The sequence below is a fragment of the Terrapene carolina genome, unplaced genomic scaffold, assembly GCF_002925995.2.
Source record: "Terrapene carolina triunguis isolate 2854851 unplaced genomic scaffold, T_m_triunguis-2.0 Scaffold234, whole genome shotgun sequence".
NCBI classification, from domain to species: Eukaryota; Metazoa; Chordata; order Testudines; family Emydidae; genus Terrapene; species Terrapene triunguis.
Genome location: NW_020664585.1, coordinates 5,938,123 through 5,962,976, shown reverse-complemented (window position 1 = coordinate 5,962,976; position 24,854 = coordinate 5,938,123). Strand labels below are relative to the sequence as shown.

At 43.3% G+C, this 24,854-nt stretch overlaps 2 protein-coding genes across 3 annotated transcripts in view; one reads left to right on the top strand and one right to left on the bottom strand.

The window, feature by feature from the left end:
• The window catches only part of TCTN1 (tectonic family member 1), a 17,595-nt gene extending 7,295 nt beyond the window's left edge, over positions 1 to 10,300 (top strand). Inside the window, exons 4-15 of one of the 2 annotated variants that reach the window (XM_029912630.1) lie at positions 538 to 707; positions 1,369 to 1,456; positions 2,641 to 2,750; positions 4,442 to 4,462; positions 5,056 to 5,184; positions 6,286 to 6,411; positions 6,796 to 6,878; positions 7,340 to 7,480; positions 7,785 to 7,941; positions 8,249 to 8,374; positions 9,126 to 9,270; positions 9,789 to 10,300. In XM_029912630.1, the coding sequence (XP_029768490.1) occupies positions 538 to 707; positions 1,369 to 1,456; positions 2,641 to 2,750; positions 4,442 to 4,462; positions 5,056 to 5,184; positions 6,286 to 6,411; positions 6,796 to 6,878; positions 7,340 to 7,480; positions 7,785 to 7,941; positions 8,249 to 8,374; positions 9,126 to 9,269 (1,295 nt within the window). In that variant the 3' untranslated portion in view covers position 9,270; positions 9,789 to 10,300. The other variant, XM_029912631.1, reaches the window with a different exon arrangement.
• HVCN1 (hydrogen voltage gated channel 1) lies at positions 10,220 to 24,854 on the bottom strand. The gene is made up of 6 exons (XM_026656906.2): positions 24,783 to 24,854; positions 16,156 to 16,397; positions 14,995 to 15,099; positions 13,568 to 13,799; positions 11,064 to 11,176; positions 10,220 to 10,631 (listed from the first exon to the last, which is right to left on the bottom strand). Exons 2-6 carry the CDS (start codon positions 16,357 to 16,359, stop codon positions 10,566 to 10,568), a joined length of 720 nt encoding a protein of 239 aa, XP_026512691.1. The 5' UTR covers positions 16,360 to 16,397; positions 24,783 to 24,854; the 3' UTR covers positions 10,220 to 10,565.

The following is a 24,854-nucleotide window of genomic DNA, read 5'->3' as shown; positions in this document are numbered from 1 at the left end:
AGAAAACTAAAACTGTTTAAATTTTTAGATGAAAAGTCGATATTTTCTGCAGGGGGAACTAACTAGCTCCAGCTGTGACTGTGCAACTGGTGAAATTTTTTCCAGCTCTTCCAGTGCCAGTTTTGTGGGGGCTTTCACATAAATGAAATAGAGTTCATGCTGTAATTTTTTCATCTCATCATGACTGTGAAATAGTAATTTAAGCACCATCCATTAATTGGTATGTCTTGGTATCAGAATGTATGAGCAAATCAGAGACTTTGGTCTAAAAGGTCCCAAATTTAGGAAAGCATTTTATTCTGTACTTAATTTTAAGCACATGCTTAAGTGCTTTTTTGAATCAGGGCCAAATTATGGATACCTGCTGATACCTCCTAGAAAACTTTGAGAAATATTCATTCTATTCTGGTATTTTCCTTACCCTTAGAATTTAAAAATGGGATGTTCCTGTCTCCACAATGGAAATGTATGCTACTAAACACAGTTTTTATAACTTTTATTCTAAAACTTTCTCACTTATAAAATATTTTTTCACAGATAAACAAGCACTGTCCTTTATTCCTCCTGAAATGCCCACTTCACAAAATTTTGATAGTTTGCTTAAACAGTTTGAAGGTGTTACCTTCAGTGCTGAATCTGATGTTCTCTTGAATACTGAATCAGATGCTCAGAATTCCTCTGATGCAAATGAAACTGCTAGATATGAGGTAAAAATAATCTGATTCTTTTTATATTTGCAATATTTTAAATGTACTTTCTTTGATCATAAAACACTTTCTCACTAATTAATCTTTCCGTATATAATTGAATAAACGTTGTTTGCATCAACTTAAAGTTACTTTTCTGAAAAATACAGACTTCATTATAGTCCTTCATTAAATATAAACATTTCAGAGCAAAAGACTAAAGTGCAGCATTTGGCTTTAGTCTTCTCCAAAATCAAAGTGAATTTTTAACATCTGGGAAACATGCAGCTTCCTTATGCTACTTTTGCTATTGTTGGCAAGAAAAAAAGAAAATGGCAAGATGCTATTAAAATATAGCAAGTAGGGTTTATCTAGCCAGTTGTCAGTGCAAATTTTTAAAATATGGACTTTGTAGTCTTTGAGAAGATTTGTTTTATTTTTATAACAGCAGATGAGCTGGAGAATTTCCAGTGATTGTAGCAAATCTTTAATTTAGCAGTCAATTTACAATGGTAACATGATCTTGGCTTGAGATATTGGTGGGTGGAGAAGTTTGGTATATTGGGAGCTATGGTAGAAGCAAACAAAATGTTAATAGTTCTGGTTAAATTTGTTGTATATTTTATTCATCTTTCTGTGTACTGAAAATCTACAAGCTTGGGTTTACCCCTTTATTTGGCAGTATGGTGTTCCTGTACAGACCGCAGATGCATTTCTGAGATTGCCTGCTCCCCTTGTCTCTTCTCAGTGCTCTGATGCTAATCCTGCAGGTTGGAGAATGCATTCTAATTCCTGTTTATCCTCTCTTTAGTGTGTGTTTTTGTTATCCTGCCACTCCAATTTATAGATGATTCAAATGAACTAGCACACTTACCTGTCCAAATCTGGGTAAAGTTTCATTTATAAAAAAGGTACTTAGCTATTTTAGTTCCTTTTGGTCATAGACAGGAAACTGTGTTCCATGTAGACAGAGCCATTCAGAGTCACATATATAAATCACTGAGTCCCATTAATGGGTTGCTTTTCCGTTTCTGAAACTGAGCCCCTTTGGCCTTATGGATGCAATAGAATTAGTGTGAGGGTGATAATGCAAGGTGGGATGGTGTTTACATGAAACAAGGCCCAATCCTGCAACTCTTGGAAGGAGTCCCCACTGAAGCCAAGGAAGTTCCTCACACAAGTAAGCTCTGTTTGCCTGAGTAAGAGTTGTAGGGTTGGGCCCTGAATTTATATCTTTCATACCAACAATATCCGAAAATGCTTCAGAGATAAATACAAGACGGTGTATGTTACAGAAGATACTAGATGACAAATAAAAGTATTGGCATCTGGTAGATAATGGGGGAAGAGAAACTGTGAAATCCCTAGTTAAAGGAAGAAAGATAAGCTTCTGAGAGCCCTAAATGCAAACGTAAGTCTAATAGTAGATTTTGTTGTAAATTTCTATTTGTAGGAAATGTTGTTTAGTAAGAATGCGATCATGTCCTAAATGAGCATACATGCACATAATTAGTGATTGATGATAAAATCATGAAAATCCTCTTTAAACTATGTGAAAAAGTGTGGCTCTCTTTTCTGTCTCTAAACAAAAGTCAAAATGTCAAAGAAATGGAAAATAAATTCCCTTTTTTTTGTTTTGCCCTCCATGACGGTTAAAATTTTAATGAAAAGGTAAACTCTTAGTTTTGAATTTAACCTGAAACGTGAGGATTTTCACTACAGAAGTGATAAAGCTTTTTAGCTACAGTTGTACCATAGGCTGCATAATAGGAACTGATTCTAAGATATAGTCATATGCTTGTATGGAGGTGTTAATAGACAATCTTTTAATTGACAGCTATCTAAAGAACTACTTCACATTCACTTTCTGTGTTGCATTTACTTGAAATTTTTATGTCTTTTGCTTTTCATAAATGGCTTTTCTTTAGTTCTCTCAGTAATACTTTTTTTACAGGTTTTCTAGTAAACCAGGCTGTGAAATGCAGTAGAATGATAAATGTGGGAAACTGTAACACCATTCAAGCACTTAGTATGCTGTTCTACACCAACTCCAGCATTTTAGCAGTAAGTAGGATTTTGAAACACAGCTGCTGGCTGACAGTTGGTATTTATTTCCTATCTCCTCTTCACATCTTTAGAATTACATAATTTCCACTTCCTAAGGGAAGTGGGATGATGACTGTTTACTTTATATAGGAGTTTAAATGGGATTTGGAAAAAATCTTCATAACCATCATACCTTGTAGAAATAGCCGTTCCCTCCATCCCCCTTTCAAGCTCAGAAAGGAGAAGCACTTATTTGTTGGGGGCTTAGATAACCAAAAGACGGCCTGGAAGATCAGAGTTTGTGTATGATTCTAGGATTGCTGTCGCTGAGCTAGTGGACTTATTGTAGAGGCGTGGGTTTCCGCTTTCGATATGCATGCCTAGGCTTTCATAAAGAGCCTATTGCCAGGAGCCTAGATCTTCAGAAGTATTTAGGCTCCTAACTTGATTTCAATGGAAGTTAGGAGCCTATATACCTTTGGGGGTCTGGGCTAGAGTGCCTAAGCTGGCAGTGGCCAGGGTTTTGGTAGAGTGAGATTAATGTTCTTCTTTGAGTGTGTGGATCCCTGTAGGTACGCATGCACTTCGTGGCCCCAGATAGGATGTTTTTGAATAGCAGTGTCGGGGGCCATACCTGTGCCCTCTGCCTCCTCATGCTCCCATAAAAGGCAGGATGGTCATAACTGTCCCTCAGTTCCCCTTTTTACTGGCGCAAGACAGAGCCCTGCTGCCATCTAACCCACTCTTGTTCTAGTTTAAAACTTACTTTTTCAAGAATGAATCTTTTTCCTATTCTTCTCTTCTTAGTTATTTTCCAAAAAAGGGAAAAGGAGACATTTTGTCAAGCATTGGGCCTTGGACTTTGCCACGGTTTCACAAATGACACATGGGCATTCATTATTATTCTGTCAGTGAAATCTCCATCAGTTTTGCTCAATTTACTAAGCCCAACTTGATTGTCTTGACAGCATTGCAAACGAACCCAGGACCTAAACATTCCAGATTCTGCTTTGTGCGCCTCTGCCAACAAAAAACAAGTTTTAGTTGGTGATTTAATGCAGAATGCAAGAATCAATCTTGGAGCTTGTGGAGCTCTACAGAATTATTGCAGCATAAACTCTTGTCAATAAGCTAAGCAGTATGACATACGAACAACTGTTATGTAAAGTAGAGGTGCCATTTCTGAAGTTGTGTTTTTGATACAACTAAACTTTCATAATATATCCTGCTCACTTTATCTTCAGAGTTTGTGTTGCAAAAAGGCAGGCAAGACTGGAAATAGTAAGAGCAGACACCAAGTTTTGGTAACCTTTTAAGGAAATCGTAAAGCCGCCTATTCCTTGCTGAATTTATTATTAATTATTATTATTATTTGTGGGAGTTTAGCCAAAGTTGGGGCCTGTTGCAAAACCCATTGAAATCTAGGAAGTTTTCCACTGATTTCAACGGGCACTGGATCAGACCATAAGGACTACACGATTTTGCTCTGAAGTCATGAGTAGCTGCTAATTTTGGCAGTGAGGATAATATATGGTATTTCTAGTTACTTCCCTGATGTGAAAGCCATTGTAATATTAGATAATTGTTGGTAGAGAAGAAAGAAATAGACAAAGCAATTGTCTTAACCACTTACCTTTTTACTTATTTGCTATTTTTAGCTAATGATCTAGCTGTTGTTTGAAATAGCTTGTTTTTGTTCCCTCCCCTAGGTACCTAAGTCAAGTCAGATGGTAAGTAACATTATTTCTTAGCTGCGACACACTTAGGATGAAATCCTGGCTCCATTGACGTCAATGGGAGTTTTGTCATTGCCTTCAGCGGGGCCAGGATTTCACTCTTGAAGCCAGTTAGCATGTCTTCTGTCAGCAGTGGTACAGTTAACCAGTGAAAGGTGCTCAAGAGCTTGGAGCTACTCCCTGAGAGGATTTATTAATTCTGGTGATTGAATCCCCACCCAAATATAATTCTAGACTCTAGGTTAGCTCATATTTGCTATTAAAAATGGAACATCTGACTGGTATTCAGCAATTCATGTAACACGACCATTGTTCTGTCCCTCTGGAACAGAAACCTCAGGCTAGCTCTTGAGGGTTTTAGAGCATGCCCTTCTAGGGTACAGACAAATGCTTGTAGCTCCTGACTAATGTAGCTGTCTCTAGGAAACAAACTACTACTTTCCAGGAAGCCACTGTTCTAAGACTTCTGAATTATAACAGTTGGATTTCTTTTAAACAAGAAAAAGTATCAGTCATCCAGGCAGGATCGTGTGCCTAACTGTTCAGTTATACCCAGTATTAAGAAATGACACTTGTTTATGTTTCAGGTTAATGTTACTGTCCAGAGCATAACTATCCAGTCTCTGAGTGGAACACGTAGTCTGCTTAACAGTAGTGATGTCCTTTTGCTCCCCATGTATTTGGATGATCAAGTGTGCATAAATGTAGTTCTTGCGGTAGGTACACAAATTGTTTTTCCTCTTTGTACTAAATTAAAGGCATGTATGTATTAGATCATTCCTGCTTCACACCTACTTCTGAAACTATTGGAAATCATGACACTTCCAGCTAAAATGTGGTGAAGAGAAACTTCATCTTTGGGAGAACAGAGCCTTACAATATACAGCATGGTATCCTGCAACTGGATTGGAAATGCACACTAATGCAAAATGGAGACATGGGATCAAATCCATCTAATACTACTTAATATTTACTATTCGTGTGTGGCAGTTTACATAGACAAGATACAGTCTCTGTCTCCAGGAGCTTAGAATCTAAGATGAATCTGAGACAGGATGCTTGGGGGAAGAAGGAATACACAAAATAAGATTAAACTGCTGGTTGGGTTGGTACAATGCATGTTAGTTCATGTCTTTACATTTTTTGAAAATAACTAAACTTGAGGGTTGGTATAGGACAGTGAGTAGGAGAGATGGTGTCAGGAAATCAGTTTTGAGGAAACTGGGAAGCATTAAATCATTCCTATACACTGATAACTAATGTATTGGTTTGTTACATTTGTGTCCTTTATCTCCTACATCTATTGAGAGGGATACTGATCTCTCTTTGCATCTTTGTAAGTATCACATTTTTCTCTAGGCTAGACCACAACTACTTCCTTCAGTGTCACTTCTGTAGTCAGTAGATGAATGGAGATAGAGAGAGAGAGTGCCTACTTATTCGCTTTTCCCCAAAGTTCCTTCCTGATGAGGGGAAAAGCCAGAATATAGAGGTTATTTTCCCCCCAGACTCCATCAGTCCCTACCCATTAACATTTTATAAAACCATATGCAGGTATGTCTGACTTCTAATATGTGGCCACTATAAAATGATCAGCCATGTACTGATTAGTGATTCGAATCCTGCCGTTCTACAGCCACGTGACTTTACATGGGTATTGCAACTGAGAAGGTGCATGTTTCTAGATTGTGGTGGTGGTGATCTTCCAGGACATTTATCCCTAAAGAAGGGGAGAAGTGTGGAAAGATTCCCTCTATAGTCTGTTTTTTAGCTCATTTTTTACTTATTCTAATTAATATGGAAAACTCTGTTTTCAGGTGAGTTATTCTATTACATACACCGATGCAGGAGAAATAACGGCTGCAGCTATTTCTTTTGTCCTGGGGACAATTAACAATACAATGCTTCCAATACAACAAAGCTTTGAAATCACTTTTACTCAGGTAACGTCTAAAGATATTATAGAGAATTTGCTGAAAGATTAATAAGGTTTGTTATTAACTTCCATCAGAACTAATTACCAGTAAAGTAGAGCACAGCTTATACTGGATGGATGAGCAAGGCAGAACTTCAGAGCCGTGCGTTCACATCCTCCAAATGCTTTGGTGCTTTTCCTTTTGAAGGCTCATCGGGTGGCTGTACACCTGTGTGTAATTAAGGCAAAGTGTTGCTCTGATTTTGTAAACACTTGTGTAGTCCTAGGCAGAAGTCTTGGATGGATTGATATTTCAAACTATTCAAGACCGCTTATCCTAAATGAATTAACTGTCTCTGGCTTCCAAATATTGAAGTAAAACATAAATAATGTTGTGTAATTTGTATTACAGCTAAACACAAAGCCAGTCCCTCTTAGTGGAAATCCTGGTTATGGTATTGGATTGCCTCTGAGGGCAGGATTTAGACCACCTGGATATCCTTTTCACATCTAAATGTGGCTTATAGCAGCTTTGAAAAAGCTTCTTGCCTAGGGCAAGAACTTTAGCTCAATGAATGACATATAAGCATTGACCATCTTCATGGTAAAAGGTGGGCAAGTAGATTTTGTGCCTGGGTTGATACATCTTCATGATTATTTGTCAAGGATGGTTTATAGCATTCTTTTCCCAAAGTTATGCATTCCTACTAGCCCATATTTCAGAAATATCTACTGACTCAATCCTGTACCACTATAATCAGTGGGAGCTTTGCCATTGACTTCTAAGGAAATAGGATCAGGCTCTAATTATGTATTCTAGTAATGTTTCTAAACTATCTACAGAGTATCTAGTATTATTGTAGCATTTTCACTTGCATTTTGAGGATTTTACTAAGGATTCCACTTCATAACACAGTCTGAATATTTAATATTATGCCTTAACTCTCTGCTATTACATCTGGCATTATTCAGAGTTCTAATACATACGGTCAACTTACTATTTTGCAAAGCTCATCTAACCAGGACTGTCTTGCTGTAGAAGGAGTCAGAACCCCAGTATTATTTGGTTATAATATGATATCTGGTTGTAAACTAAGGTAAGAGGGTAACTTTCCATTGAGCATTTATCAATCTATTCTCAAGCTATAACCCACTAGTAATAGTTCCATTTACCTGATTAGAATATCTGTTCAGATGCTAGAATTTTTGTACAATGTACCAGTAGTGGAGGTAGGTGGGTGAGTACTTAGTTTAAAAGTAATTTAACGGAATTGTCTTGGAATAGTTGTATATAGAATATCAGCTCTAGTCAGAAGAACTGAGCATTGTATGAGCAAGGGGAAATCATTGCTATGCTAACCCACAAGATTTCACTTAAATTGATCTTTTCTTTTCTGAAAGAATCACAGCAAGTACAGAATGTCAACTCTTGGCCAATATCATCTTGAATGTACTGAAAGGACAAAATTTTCCAGAATATGTAGCTTCATTTGGAAATTCTCAGGCCCAAGATGTATTGGATTGGGTGCCAATCACTCACATCCAATCTTCAGAACAGGTGAAAATAATTAATTTTTCTTTTAAGAACACACACACTTGAGTCCTCAGCTGCTGTAAATGGACACTGAAGTCCACAGTAAAGTCAATGAAGCTACAGTGATTATCATCAGGTGAGGACCCAAGTGCTTTTATGCTTGCATGAATAATGTACCACAGCACATGGCTAGCAGCATTGTCTATTGAGGGGAACTATGGAGTTACTCTGGTAATTTACAAAACTCCCACATTGAGCTGTTGGGTATTGTACATGTTTAATAAAATGAATGAAACAAAAATCAATATAAGCTAATTTGTAATGTTTTCAGGGCCTATGCCAAATCCCAGTATCATTTGAAATAGAAGTGAAGTGGAGTAAATATGGATCTTTGGTGAACCCACAAGCTAAAATTGTGAACGTCTCAGCAACGGTCATTACCACCATACTGGCCCAGGTCTGTGGTAAACTTGCTTGATTTAAGAGTGGAAGAATGTGTTTTATTTAGAACACTAAAGATAGTGGTTTATTATACATTACCTATAAGTTGTACATAACAGAGGCCTTGTTATATAAACATTGTTGCTCTTCTGTTTCCCTTAGGGCACTTCTTCACTGGCCGCAGTAAAGCCACAGCAGCGCTTTAATGCGACTTGTGTAGTCGCGACACAGCGCTGGGAGAGAGCTCTAAAAAAACCCACCTCCACGAGGGGCGTAGCTCCCAGTGCTGGTGCACTGTCTATACTGGCACGTTACAGTGCTCGGGGGGGGGAGGAGGGGAGAGGGGGTGTTTCACACCCCTGAGTGAGAAAGTTGCAGCGCTGTAAAGTGCAGTGTAGACAACCACTTAGTTTGTCAGAAAGAGATCAAGATAAAACTTTGTTAGAATGTATTGTATCCATCAGTTTTCATTGCAACTCAAACATAACTGTGGACTCCTTGCTACAAACAAGTTTCCAGTGAAATTGTACACACGTCTCAAAAAGGAAATTCCGTGATGTCAAAGTACCGATGTTACCAGTAAAAAGCAACGGAGAGTCCTGTGGCACCTTTAAGACTAACAGATGTATTGGAGCATAAGCTTTCGGGGTGAATGCCCACTTCGTCGGATGCATGTGGCAGTGACAGCTAAATATTTAATCCCTAATGAAAAGTCAGCTGTATAAAAACAGAGTGAGCCTAACACTTATTCTGTATCTTTATTGCAGACTAATTTTGGAAGTGAAAGAACTATTCAGATAGCAAGTTCTGTTACTTTCATTGATGTTTCTACACCGGCAGAGCCAGGCTATAAAGCTCAACCAACCATTGATGCCAAGTTACCCTTTGATTTTTTCTTTCCATTTGTTTAACGTAAGTATACATCCAAATCCCATTCAAGTTCTACTTCTTAAACTAAGTAATCACCAAGCATTAGATGAATAAAGCCCTCAGCTTCACCTGCTTTTAAAGATAGGAAATATGCTGCTTATTGTAACTCTGAAGGCTGAAATTAAACTATCTTTAAAAAAAGCTAAACAGACAGGCTGGGGATTTTCCAATGTCCTCGTTATTGGCTGACCTGCTTGCATGGGAATCAACGAGAGCAGTTCTGCCAACACCAAGTACTCTTGAAATCCCACCCATCAGTTTCCACACTTCAAAACGATGCCTGCACATGTAGTAAGAGTGCACTCACTGAGTGGGCCTTTTCCAGCACCTTAGTCAAGTTTGCATTGAGTCTAAAGAACAATCCTGCTAGCTGGAATGATCTGTTATGATAGGTTATTTTGGAGCATAATCCTCTTCAGTAGCGCACTAACTTTTACACACGCCACTACTTTAATGTTTTATTTTAAGAGCTTCAGTTACGCAGTTCCCTTTTTCCCCAGCCCACATGAAAATGAAGAGCAAGAACTGAAGAAATAATATACTGCAGAGTATTCAAGCCTGCTGCTGAGGACACCTACCTTATCTGGATGTAGCTGACGTGGTTCTGCTCTTGTTCAAAATTACACGTGCTGCGACTAATTGCACAATTAAGTACAACAGCACCTCCGGAAGTGCTACCCAGCAACAGGATAATACGGCCAGAGCAAAGATTAGCGAGGAAGCTACTCTGACAAAAGACAAATGGGAATAGAGCAAGAGGTGGTTTAGAGACAGAATAATGCTGAGCTGTAAACTAAATGACCTTCCTCAGACTGCACTCTTATCTTGGTTGTCTTCTTGAACTGCAAGCTCCTACCGGGTATTGCAAATGAAGAACATGCAGCAAAAAACAGCAACTCCTTGAAATAAGTTGCACCCCCAATATTCACCGCTTTGTAAATATCTGACTTTATTACATTTGTTGCAGCATTCACTGTACAGCTCTACAATTAAAGATTTATGCAATACATTGTTTAAGGGAGAATGCGTGTTTAATTTTTCAATAATCTGTTGTAAGACTACCTGTACACTACAGGAGCTTTGCAACACTTTTAGCCAGACTCTTTTGATTAAATCTCAGGGGTAGTAAAGTAGAAACTACATCTAGACCATACTATACAAGAGAGCACGGAGGTATATAAAGTATCTTAGAGGTCAACAAGGAATGGTTAAACTAGCATTTTTTGCACTGGAACTTCCTCAGGGACAGATTTCCCTCGCCCTAGGCAGCCAGTCTTTTATTGGGGCTGGTGGACAAGTCCATGCTGTTGTAACAGCTTGTTGAGCCTTTCGATTTCTTGCTCCTGTTGGAAATAAAATCTTATTAATGTAGCTCTCATCCTCAAACACTTTCCAAGCTATAACCAGAGAGCTCTTCTCCCATTGCTGAAAAGGGAGCCATCCCTGCAGGGAAACAGCACAGCTCTTCAACAAGGCATTGCTAAATCAAATATGTGCTTACCCTACATAATAGAAGTGGTAGAGGGAATTGGAAATATCATGGCCCTTGTTTGAATGGGCCCTTTTGTTTATAGGACACCCCAAAGTGCTCTCGTACCAACTGCATAGGAGCTGGGTAGATTTCATGGCCAACGTGCAACATCCCAAATCATATTGCTGGGACAAAACAGAGCCCAGAGCATCACGCTGGCCATTGGTCTCCTAGATAGCTAGTTGCTGGGAAAGGACTGTAGTCCAGCTCATGCAGCTGTTTACATTTTTATGACCCTTCTTACCTTCTCTGTGCAGCTGTATTCCAGTTGTTCGACTTTCGTAGTAAGTTGCAGATTTGCTTGCTTCAGCTTCGACACCCGTTGTTCAGAGCGTGTCTTTACTGATAAAATTATTCCTAGGAAACAATGCAGGGAGGATTAGCTTTATGATGTAAAACAGAAGACAGTAGGAAGTTAATAGCATCTGTGGTTTGTGCTCAAGTCTTTTGTTTTATATCCATGTAGCCTCTCAAACTCTGCTTCTGCCTCCAAGTCATGCTTTTCGTAATACAGTTCTCAAATTAGCCCCACAGGGACTTCAAACACCAACATCTTGCTGAGAAGTGGCACTCGGCCGCCAATGACCAGGTCCCGGTCATTCAAATCTCTACTTTGAATTTAGTCCTTCAGCAGAACTCAAGGGGATGTGTGGTTGAGTAACAATTTGTACCTCCATTTTAAACACAGGTTTTCCATTGTTAGGGCCTTGGCCTTAACCTAACCTAGCATAAAGCACAACTGAGGAGAGCAAGTACTCTTTTGGAACCCACTAAAACAGGAAGATAAAACACTGACCATCCAGTCTAGATCCACAGGCTGGGGTGCTGCCTTGACCAGGGTTTCACTTGTTCTTTAAAGCTTTTAACTTCTCTTTAAATGCCTCTGGAAGAAGGACATTCCATTTCCCTTCAGGATACAAGTGTCTTTCCTTTACTAAAGCCATTGCATATAATTCCTCCCCCATAGCTGAGGCAAGAATTATCTTACCACTCTTTTCTTTACAAAGAACTGCATCACCAAATTCTTCCTAGCCGCTAGAGTCTCCTGTTGGGTGACAGTGCAGTGTAATCAAAAAGCTGGCATCTTATGCTTTGTATACCTGCTGCTACATGCAGTAGTACTGGAGCCGGTTCTGCATACTTCATGGCCCTGATTTTCAAGTTCTTGCCTCTCTAAAGGAGAATGGAAACATCTACACGGCTTTTGTGCATAGATTCCACCTCCTCCCAGGGCATGTGTGCGCATCTGATGACTGCAACCACCTGGCCTGAACACAACCTGAAAGCTATGGAATCCTGATAAAGCCAGAATCTGTCCCCACCCTGTCTAAACTCGTTCCTTCCAGCAATTCAGGAAATGTGAGCGACCTGGCTTCATTTATTTGTACAACAGACTCCTGTTATGAACATTAGGGAAATCTGGATCAAAGGGAAGGGAAAGCAAAACCCCAAAGATAAGAACTCCCTTTCCTTGTAAATATTTGAGACAGGACTAAAAGGTTTAGCTTCAACTAAGATTACATCTTAAGACTGATAGCAGTGACTTACATATGCATCATTAGAGACTCACTCTAGGCCACTGTTAGTCTCCAACCTTCACTCCAGATTAAGGTCAGCGTCTGTTTCTACTCCCAAAGTTCATTTATTCTCCCTTTTTCCTAGAGGTGACCATTTTGTATTTAAATCTGTGCAAGCCACACGTTATGGACACAAATATCTTCGCTTTGTCCTAAATAAATGGTGATTCACAACTGTGTCAACTAATGGGCAGTTGTGTAAAGTGAATTTGTAGGCGCTGTGTACAGGGGCTACAGTACAGGTGTAGGTCTGAGGTTTTAGCCTTGAATGATGGAAGATCAGGACTTCACATATTTAATGCCAAAATAGGTTCTTTATGATGCAGGAAGGAAATGGTTCCAGCTACTGGGTATGTGTCTTTTTTATATGTACTGTTTTGTTACAGTAGCAGCAAGGTCTGGAAGGGGAGGGAGGAGGAGAAATATCACTGCCAGCCTTTTAATTTTTTCTTTGCTGATCTCAAGGAAAAATGTAAACAATTCTAAATCCTTTTTTGTGAGTGACATATTTAGGGCAGGTAGGCTTGTAGATATTTTCATAGTACTGCACAATTAAACCAGAATCAACTGGAAAAAGATCCCAAGTAGCACAAGGGCTGTTATCCAGATCACCACCAGCAGCAGTCTGGAAAAGTGACAGTGACAAGAGGAAGTGCTGAAGTGGCAAAATGCATATTTTACTAGTGAACTGGAATCCCAGAAGGACAGAGAGACTACACTATTCCCCCCCTGTCATGTTATTAAGACACTCTCATAATACAAAAACAAAGCATATGTTATCCCTCTTCAAGAGTGAGTAATCTAAGAATGTTTTAAGAGTAGTGTGCTGGATACATGGGTATTATTTGGTTAGGGCATCTGGGTTCTGCCACAAATCAGGTCCCTACTGCATATGAGCTATGCTACCGCAACAAACAGATGATCCCTGCCCCAAAGAGCTTACAAACTAACTCAGGCTAAACTCCTGCAACAAAATCTGCATGGGCAAAACACCTGTGTCCACATGGCACTTGCTGCAAGATCAGGACACAGGTTAGCAAATGTGCCTCTTGCATACGTCTTTGGAACCCTTCGCCCCCCCGCCCACACACACACACACACACACACACACTTGGTTCAGCAAGTAAAATAGCCAGCAAATTCCCTGAAACTAACTATCTGACAAACTTACCATTTATAATTCTGGCCACTCGCCACAGTCGGAGTAGGATCAATAGTCCAGCCGCTTGAAATTCATGTTCCCGAAACAGAAGGACGATATCGATGATAAACGAAACCACCACCACTATTCCATCCAGGACTTCAAACTTGTGGTGAAAAAATTCCAGGCGATAGACAAATATTTTAAACCCAACTTCCACCAAAAAGAGGGTTACAATAGAAAGGCTCAGGTAGTGAAATACCTGGGAAAAGACAATGCCAGATAGTAAGTAGAAGCCATACAGCTATTAACATTAGCAAATTAGTCTGATGCATGTCCTTCATTATATTAGAAGTACTCTTGCACCTTTGGTTGAACAGCGAATAGGCAAAGTGATTAAATGTGTGTAACAAAAGGATCTTGCTGAACAGAAGAGAAGCCACCAAACATTTGCATAGTATCTCTGGATGGTCTAAGGCCTTACCTAAACTAGGATGTCAGGGGTGTTGTCAGCACATTAGCTAACATGTTTTAAAAGTCTAGTGTAGACAAGGCCTTTAACACATACTAAATGAGGTCCCTCCTAGAGTTTACTTCAACCAGCTAACATGGGTTAAAACTACAACTGCCTTGTCTTCACTAGGATTGTAACACTGCTTATTTTAACACCAATTAAAAATACACTTTTTTCCTAGTGAAAAAGCAAGTCCTAAGAGAACAACAGTGGATAACTAAGAGCTTGTTTACACTTAAAACACAACTGCGCTAATGTAGCACTTCCGTGAGACTCTGTCTATACAGATAGGAAGGGTTCGTCTGTTGGTGTAGGTAATCCACCTCCCCGAGAGGCAGTAGGTAGGTTGACAGCAGAATTCTTCCATTGACGTCTACACGAGGACTTAAGTCGGCTTAACAACACCGGTTGGAGTGTGGATTTTTCACATCTCTGATCAACATAGTTAAACCAACCTAATTTTCTAGCATAGACCAAGCCTAAGTGTCATCTTCGTTAGTCTGCAGACAAAGAGCTACAAGGCCTGTGCTGTGTGGAGCAGTCCCAAGAGCAAAGTCTTGTCAGTTTTCACTGCCGCCTTTCAGAACTCTATGGGCAGTCATAAAGCAGACAGGGATCACAGTAATTTCACTCTGCAACTCGGGAAAGCTTCCAGTACCTGTAGAGACAAATGCTACAGAGCAGGACCCAGACCAGAGAGTGGGGAAGGGTAGATTAGTCCGGTCTCAATTGCAGAAGCCAGGGTGCCATCCTTAGGCCCTGCACGGGATCTCCATCTTTTGTAGCCTCCAACTACTACCACTTTGATAGATCTGAGGTTCCCCAATCCCAGTGGCTGCTGGAAGGAAGAATTCTGTGTGTCTGCCTCCCTATCTTGCTATCTGGCTTTGAACTGCCGTGGGGGAGAGAGACTGGTTCACTCAGAGATTTGTCTGCATTTTACCTTTGGTGCTATTTCATGTTTGTCTGGGTGGATGATTTTCAAGTCCAGAAGCAATTCCGCGAGCACCAACAAAGCATCCAAAATGACCAAGCAAACAATCAATATCTGTGAGGAGAGGAAAACAACAGCAGGATAATAAATACTCTCTTTTGTTTAATGTTTGCACTATTTAGGGCAATTGACAAACAAATTCATGCTAAAATTATCCAGCCTGCATATGTACAATCTTACCAGGACATTCAGCCTGAAAACTAGCAGAGCTGTGAAAGCTGCCCTGGATGGCTGATTGGATTGATTGTATTTAGATTAGTTTCCATTTGTGCCTGTCTAAGACCCTAGGTGCCCTCATCACTAACGCAGACAGGTGCTGAAGCGAAAGGAACACTTACCGGTCTCAATGCTGTAATTCCTTACTCATGGAAGCAGTCTCATTAATATCATGTGGATTACTCGCTTTAGTAAGGGTTGCAGGATCTGGCCCTTGATTTTCCAGTTTAGATGACTGCCCGCAATAAGTAGTTTATAACTAAATTTGCAAAGTCCTGTTTAAACGTATGAAATTGCTTCATTTACATGTGACCTCATTTAGTACTGAAAATAAGCAGAAGTCCCTCCAGGTCAACCAAAGATTTCTCCTTACTCAGCAATGGGAGTTCATTAGGAAATCCCTGAGGTTCTTACCCACGAAAGCTTATGCTCCCAATACTTCTGTTAGTCTTAAAGGTGCCACAGGACCCTCTGTTGCTTTTTACAGATTCAGACTAACACGGCTACCCCTCTGATACTCCTCACATAGGAACTCAGGGTGAATTCCCACTCAGCCTCCACCTCACAGAAAGATCAGCATTAGGAGAGCTTTCCATTGCTCAGCATCTCAGGAAATGCTGTGACCCACTTCAAACTGAGTCGTGGATTTGAGAAAGAATGTACTAGTTCAGCAGATTCTACATATCACACAGTACTAGTTCAGCAGATTCTTTGCTGATTTTCACATAGGAGATTATGGGTCTTTTAAAGAGTTCTTATCTGCCCATGCCCCCTTCAATGTTAGAATTTATTATTTCTTTTACATCTATTCTAATTCCATGAATTTGTAATGCAATTGTTTCAACAGGCCTACTTGGGTGAGTCAGGGTTTTTCTTGGCTGCTTGTAACCCTACCTGAAATTTGTGGGAGCTGAAGAGCTTTTTCATCACGTCCTGGAAGGAACGAGGTCTGACTGAGGAATTCATGTTAATCGTTGAATCTTCCGGCTTCTGCCCACCTTCCTCCTCCACCTGCTCTTCCTCCCATTTCTTGTAGTCATTGCCCCACTGCGCGGGGTCGTCTCCCACAACCGTGAAGTGTTTCAGATACAGCGACATGGCTCTTGGTTAAGTGAACATTACTCTGCAGAAACACACTATGGGAATACACAGTCAGAACGTTAGTTCAGCAATGTAAACCACTGCCCTGAAACATCCCAGGAATCTGAATTCCTCCCAAAACACAGCTCAGCAATGCTTTGAAATGGGAAAGCAACAACAGCCTTTTGAATACTTGCATGTGTATCTACTTACAATTCAGGTTTCAGAACCACACTGACATTCAGATCTCTGGGTGTGAGGCTCAACTCAATGGAAACTTATATCTGTTTCCTGCTTGATCTCTTCCAATATCAAATCTTGACAGATTCTTAACCACACCACGAAGATAAGCTGGTTAACACACAGGTCTGCTTTCCCATCTAACAGATGCTTTACTACAGGTATCACATATATTGTATCTCGGTTTCCAAATTTGTCCTAGTGCTCCACGAGGCATTAGGGATACTCTCCAAATAAGTTCTCCCACAAGGGTAGTTCACAAGAGTGTCGTGTTATTTTTAGAAGATAGCAAGTAATTTGTAGACTGGCATGAAATTGACCTTGTTGATCAAAAATTGCTTAGAGACATTGTCATTTGCTTTGCGTAACAACCTGCATGTTGTCATAGGGTTGAGGGAAATCAAATATTTTCGCATGCAGACAGATAAGCAGGACAAATAGTGCAAGAAAAAGTAGTCACTTTAAATGCTTTATTTACATCTGTCTCCAAGCAGCACAGTTTTTAGCGAAAACAGGTCTCATGTCTATTTAGGCTTTTGCCATGGAACCAAACGGTTATTTAACCAAGGCTTTACGCACGTTTTCAGGAACAGATGTATCCTTCAGGCCTCAGTGTATTTCAGTAACTTAAGTTTCTGCCTCTCACTTCTGGGGTACATTTTTCCTGATTGCTCTGTCTGGGGTCTCTGTGCTTTACTGCTTCTAGTGCCGTCTTCTTTCTCCATGCCCTTCCCAGGCAAGGATGATTCTCTGGTATCCCCCACAGCACTGACAGTGCCCCAGGACATATTCTCTTTCAGCTCCCAGGGGTTCTGTTAACTGACCTGGACCTGGCTGCTTTACCAGGTGGTGGGTTTAACCTGGAACCTGCTTGTCTGGGGCTTTTCAGGAGAACAAGGAAGAAAGGTTCTGGTGACCAATTTGTGCGTTTTCCTTTCCCCAGTATCTTTTGTATCAAAGGTCACTGTTGTAATAGGGGGCATCCATCCACTCCTTCCCTTCCTGCTATATCCTTCTCTGCACCCAATGCCTTAGGGCTGGTTCTGTTGGTGCAACATGGAGAAGCACTTAACTGAGATTACAGTTAAAATAATCCTTATTGCATCTCTGTTTGTTGTGGGTGTGGACCCACCTTTACCGCAGACCTTAGTGGAATGTAACCTATCAGCCCTTGAGCTAATCCCTTACAAGAGAATTTGGCAGCCAGAGGGCTACTCTACGGTGCTCTGCTCTCTTTAAGGGATGAGGGGGATCAGGAATCTGCACAGGAAAGAGAGCCTGAGTTAGCAGACCCACTGCAGGATCTAGGCCATAGGAAGGAAGGGGTTAAATTAACTCCCTTTCTGAATCATTGCAAAGATCCTCTCTGCCACCCCTGAAGGAACTTGAGTATGAAGTCCAGGCACTCAGGCTCTGATCTTACAAGTAACTGTTTGGCAAATACCCCTGCTAGCACTGAGCGCTGCTGACACCGTTTGCAGGATCAGAGCGTTGCTGCCTTCTGGGGTGGCACAGCAGCTTTCACAGGTTATGGGGAAATCATCCCAAGATTTTAGCAGCTGATTTGACAGTCAGCCTGGATGGTTCCATTCTGCAGCTACCCACATGCCTCACTGATACTGCACACACCCCCGCCCCTCCACTACCACGGCCGGGGTACCGCACACCCCCCCCACCCCTCCACCACCACGGCCAGGGTACTGCACCCCCCCTGCCCCTCCACCACCACGGCCGGGATACCGTACACCCCCCTGCCCTTCCATCACCATGGGTAGGGCATGGTACACCCCCCTGCCCCTCCATCACCATGGCTAGGGTACTGTACACCCCCTTTCCCCTGCACCACCCTTGATATAACACTATAGGTAACGTGGGATTTAGGGAAGTTTTTAGAGCCAGGAAGTCCTTTCCCCTGAAGAGGGCAAGGTACGTGGCCCAGCTAATCTGTTTATACTACTTGTCTGAGAATTGTTCCTTGTGTGTTGCCAAACAGCAGGGAGACTAACTAGATACTTCAAAATGTCTAAAAACAAATAATAAAATGACAGAGGTGAAACACCACCACTTATCCCACAACCTAGTGGTGAAAAATAAAAGGCCCAATTGACCTGCTCATCCATCAAACGGCTGCATTTCCATTCGGCACCAAGTTACTATGACCAACAATGGACACAGGGAAGTTAGATGACCTTTATGTAGGATTTCCAATAAGTATTGTTTATCATTAATTTATGCCTCTGAGGAGATTGGCTCTTAGAAGTTAAACTTGATTAGGGTTCTCTAATATTACCGAGCATTGAATGGGTACGGACATCATTCCATTTATGACAAATGTCGCTATCCTCAGAGTTGAGCAATAACGAGGGTTTGTTTTTAAGAAGCTGGGCTAGGAAAGGTAAAAATTAGAATGTACATGACCCAAAGAGAACATACAAGGATAGAAACAATTAGATCTCTTTGGAGCAGGGACTGTCATTTACCGGATGAAGTGACTGTGACAGAGGGAGAGACTGAGACAGAGAAACACTTTCTACTTCAATGTCCTAAATATGGGGAAGTGCCAGAAAAATATTTCATCAAACGATCAGGAACGATAAGAGACGTCTCTTCAAAAAGTGACACGGAAGAGCTGTGAGAAAGGAGAGATGGCATCACACGCTGTTGCAATTGGCCACCTGATCAGACCAGACAGCAATGACTAATGGCCACAAGGGATCAAACCCCAACACAGTGTGTAGCCGGGGTGGGTTGTACCCACCTGTGACAGATGGCTGAGGGCGGTCTTGTCATTTCCCTATGCTTTGGCAATGCTTACATAATGGGTCACGCCAAAGAGTCTCACTGAATTTAATTGAAAATTGTGCTTGTGCAGCACCTACCACAATGGACTCTACCTGGTTGAGGCCTCTGACCACAACATGCTTGTTGAACGGTAACAGTGGATCAGAAACAGAAGTGCAGGAAGATCTAACCATGGCTGTCAAACTTTTCTCAACAAAATCTAAAGCAAAGAGTTGCACACGGCTCATGTTTTTTTCAAGTTTACATGATTATCTATGACAGGGATGGGCAAACTTTTTGGCCCGAGGGCCACATCTGGGTATGGAAATTGTATAGGGGGGCCATGAATGCTCAGGAAATTGGGGGTTGGAGTGCAGGAAGGGGTGAGGGCTCCAGTTGGGGGTGCAGGCTCAGGGGTGGGGCCAGAAATGAGGAGTTCAGGGTGCAGGAGGGGGCTCTGGGCTGGGGCAAGGGGTTGGGGTATGTGTGTGGGGGTGAAGGCTCTGGCTGGAGGTGATAGCTCTGGGGTGGGGCTGGGGATGAGGGGTTGTGGGTGCAGGAGGGTGCTCTGGGCTGGAACCGAGGGGTTTGGAGGGTGGGAGGGGGATTAGGGTTGGGGCAGAGGGTTGGAGTGCAGGAGGGGGTCAGAGGTGCAGGCTCCGGGCAGCGCTTACCTCAAGCAGCTCCCAGAAGCCGCGGCATGTTCCCCCTCTGGCTCCTACGCGGAGGCGCGGCCAGGTGGCTCTGCATGATGCCCTGTCCACAGGCACCGTCCCAACAGCTCCCATTGGTTGCGGTTCCCAGCCAATAGGAGCTTGGGGCGGGGGCAGTGTACGGAGCCCCTTGGCTGCCCCTACACGTAGGAGCCGGAGGGGGGACATGCCACTACTTCCAGGAGCCACACAGAGCAGGGCAAGCCCTGGACCCCACTACCCGGGGGGAGCTCAAGAGCCGGATTAAAACATCTGGAGGGCCGGATGTGGCCCCCAGGCTGTAGTTTTCCCACCCCTGATCTATGAGGATGCGGACTGGGGGGAAAAAAACAAACAAACCATGAGCAGCACAATCTATCCTAAAATAAATGGGGGAGTGGAGAGCTTCTATGATTCCAGCAACACAGGCAGACTTAGTGCTGGGAATGAAGAACTGCCATACTGGGACAGACCAGTGGTCCAGTTAGCCCAGTACCAGAGCTTCCATGGGGGATGAACAGAACAGGGCAATTTTGGAGAGATCCACCTGTCTTCCCCTCCTGGCTTCTGGCAGTCAGACGCTTAAGGACGCCCTGAGCATGGGGTCACATCCCTGACCATCTTGGCTAATACCCATTGATGGACCTCTCTTGTACTTTTTGAAGCCAATTATACTTTTGGCCTTCACACCATCCTGTGGCAGTAAGTTCCACAGGTTAATTGTGCATTGTGTGAAACTGTCACTATGATGATATCTTATTTTCACCAGGGCTAAGGCCTCCATATTGTACTGAGCAAACTTCAGAGTTACGGCTTCAGGGATAATCCTGCTTCCTCAAGAATCCTTCAAAAGGTGAAAAGCTATAGGAGAAAGTTCAAGGTAAACACCAGAGTTTCTGTAGCTGCGGGAAGGGAAGACTAAAACTAAATCAGGTTAAGGATCTAATCCAGAAGCCACTGAAGTCAAAGGGAGTCTTTCTATTGCCTTCAGTGGACTTTGGAACAGGCCCTAAACTGGGCTAGAATACTGGCTAGACCAGTCTGTGATGGGATAAGATGGGGGTGCTGCATCTGGTGTTACTTTGTCAACTTTGCTGCTACAGAACATCTTCTGCCTGCCCTGCAATATACCCTGTAGCCTCTGACTCCCCTTTGGCTGGGAATAAATAGCTCAGTGAATTGCAGTTGAAATCATGTCTTGGAGGACTTTACCCTTCTCAAGTCTCTCCCTAGTGCCTCTCAAGGGCAGCTACAAAGCCAGCCTGTGGCTCCAAAAGGCAGGAAAACAAATTTCCCTGACTTTATTATTGTCTTTTGTTCCATCTCTTTAGCTGATCTTGCATCTTACCAAATGGGCTGAGATCTGCACCAATAAACAAAAGAAAAATCTTTTATTCCCAGTACTAAAATAAGAAGAACAAGATTCCTCTTACAGAAGTCAGAATTCTCCTAGTCAAACATTTACCATTTCAGCTTCAGACGGTCACAAGAAGATAGCTCCTGAAATACGGCAGTGGTGCGGTCAGTTTTGCAGTCCCTGGGATCACTGGAGATTTCAGATTAAAATGCAAGATGCTGCAGTTCAGTGTTTGTTTTTTGGTCAGGGGGTTATACAGCCTGGAGTGGGTCGGGGTGTCACTGTTTTATTAAAACAACAAGGAATCTGGTGGCACCTTAAAGACTAACAGATATATTTGGGCATAAGCTTTCGTGGGTAAAAACCCCACTTCTTCAGATGCCTGGAGAGCTCTGGGCTTTTTTACCCACGAAAGCTTATGCCCAAATAAATCTGTTAGTCTTTAAGGTGCCACCGGACTCCTCGTTGTTTTTGTGGATACAGACTAACACGGCTACCACTCTGATACCGTTTTATTAGTCTCCACTAATCTATGTTAGGCCTTGGCTACACTCGCGGATTCACAGCGCTGCCACGGCAGCGCTGCCGCAGCAGCGCTGTGAAGCGCGAGTGTAGTCGCGCCGCCAGCGCTGCGAGAGCTCTCTCGCAGCGCTGCAAGTACTCCACCTCTCCGAGGGGAATAGCTTGCAGCGCTGCGAGGGAGCGTGCAGCGCTGCAGGCGCTGATTACACTGGCGCTTTACAGCGCTGCACTCGCTGCGCTCAGGGGGGGTGTTTTTTCACACCCCTGAGCGCAGCAAGTGCAGCGCTGTGAATTGCCAGTGTAGCCAAGGCCTTAGACACTTATCTGGTTGCCACTGTGAAGAGCTCAGATAGGACTTATTTTCCTAGCGCCTCTGTGAGGTACAGCACTGCTATTACCCCATTTCACACATGGGGAACTGAGCCAGAGAGGCACTATGGGATTAGTCCAAGATCACACAGGGAGTCTATGGCAGGGCAGGAACAGAACAAAAGCCTCCCAAGTCCCAGTCTACTGCTGTATCTACTGGACCATTTCCACCCCTATCGCTAAATGCACATCCTTAGCTTCACTTTCATCAATAGAAGTCCAATTAGAAATCTGCCTCGTTGGTTGCTTATTCTGTACTTCCTGGACTCAATTACTCTACATGGGCCTGAACCCAGTGGGGTGTCTTTCCATTGACTTCAGTGAACCCCATATGAATCAGATAGGTCCACATGGAAAGATCACATCCTGGTCTAAACTTCTCCAGAAACACGGGACATTTGGTTTAGAGTCACGCTGGTCCAAACTTCCCCAAAGGCCTGGGGTGACTGGTTCAGCCTCACTTCTTATACAGACACGCTCAGATGTTACATGACATTAAGAGAAGTTTGATATTTACACCCAGCTGACAAATTAGGAAGTATTGAAGAAATGAAAGTAATACTATGCCAAAAACAGCCCCATAAAGCCACAGTAACAAAGCAAATGCAAAATGTCGTCAGGTGACATATTAAAAAAAAAATCAAGTCTCAAATTGTTACAATAAATACACTACAAACTATGAAATAGTCTTCAAACATGCACTAAATCCAGCATGAATCACTGGCAGTGATGTAAAATAAACAGGAGATCCAAGTCTAGTTTACCCACTAACTAGTAAAATTGCTCAATAGTTAGCAATAACCTCTTCCTGTCCACCATCCCTCTCAGGCTTGTCACCCCCTCACCCCCATACACAATTATTTGTACACTGATCACAACTCAGGATTGATTAAAATGGACTGAAAGAATAACATGCTTGAAAGTTTGAGAGAGGTTCTTCCAAAGAGGCTGCTGCCAGCCCCTGCATGAAGATCAAGCATTAAATATTAGATTACACTGCACATTACAGCAGTCTCCCCGTCAGCTTTTTACCATCTGCACCTGGCTAGGAGGAGGTGACTTCTCCTTTAGGATAAGGGAACATGGCCACGGTCGCCCATGCTTTTGGTCACCTCAAGATTAGACTATTGCAACATGATTGACGTGGAGCTGCACCTTCAAACCATTTGGGGTTGTGCCTCCCAGCCTGGGCAGACAGATTAATGCTGGCACTGCTTGAGCTGGTGTGCTAAAACGAGCAGTATGGATGCTACGAGCAGAGCTAGCACCAGTCTGTCTCCCCGGGTTGGGAGGCCCGTTCCCAGCCGCTGCATAGACGTACCCTTGGAGAGTGAAGCTGATGCAAAAGGCTGATTATGACCTTTAAAGCCCTAAACGGCCTGGGACCAGCCTTCCCACTCCATAGGGTGACCAGATGTCCCGATTTTATAGGGACAGTCCCGATTTTGGGGTCTTTTTCTTATATAGGCTCCTATTACCCCTCACCCCCTGTCCTGATTTTTCACATTTGCTGTCTGGTCACCCTACCGCTCCATGCCATACCTGCACTCAAACTGGCTCCCTCTTGTTACACAAGAGAAGGGGTGACTGGGAAGGCCTCCAAGACTCTGGAACTTGCTTCCTTCCTTGGTTCAAAATAACCGAGATTTGGCCACTGACCAGGCCCAGTGCAGGCGGCCAGTTTGGGGCGATCTCTGGAGAAAGTGCAGGGGGTGCTTCCTAGACCATGAAGGGGACTGGTGGCTGGCTGAGTGCCCATGGAACTTATTTTAATGCTTCTATTTAATTATATTCACAATTAGCTACATACGGGCACCTGGAGCCGTGGACGGGCATCGTTATTATTTTAAATCTACATATAAATCAATGAAAATAAGGAGCAGGGGCATAACTTGGCGGCTTTTGTTTAGTCCGTTGTAGACGGCCTGGGAAGAGCTGGTCTCTCAGCAGGGAGCAGGCTGTCTAGATACAGATGGCATCAGAGCCTCTGCCGCTTGGAGACACTTTCCGCCCCCAGGGGGCGCTATGCCGCGGTTGGTGTGTGGTGCAGAGACCAGAGGCGACGGGGATGGGCTCCCTGACCAGCCATCACAAGGACAGACTTCACATGCTCCCGCCTCTGTTAGCCCAGGAACTCCGAAGGCACCAGGAGGTAGCGCACAAGGGGAGGCTGTTTGCCCCAAGCACAGACCCAGAGGGGAGGCTGGGCCAGTGTCCCCCAGCCAGGCCGCCTGTCCAGCGCCTCCCCTGCCGGCGATCTGCCCCGTCCCCGTCCCGCCGGTGCCCCCGGAGGGGCTGGTCTGTTGGACTCATTAAGTCTCTCCCCCGCCCGCCCAGAGACCCGCGTTCCCCGCCGGGCAGAGCCCGCCGCCCCACGCCCCGGCCGGAGGGCTGAGCCCCGCTGCGGGACACGGGGCACCTCGCCCGCCCGGAGCCCGCCCGCCCGCGGAGCGCCAGTCCCCCGCCAGGCAGAGCGGTACCGTGTCTCCGGGCTGCCCGCGTCCGCCAGCCGCTGCCCCCCGGCCGAGCTCCGGAGCGCGCTGAGCTGAGCT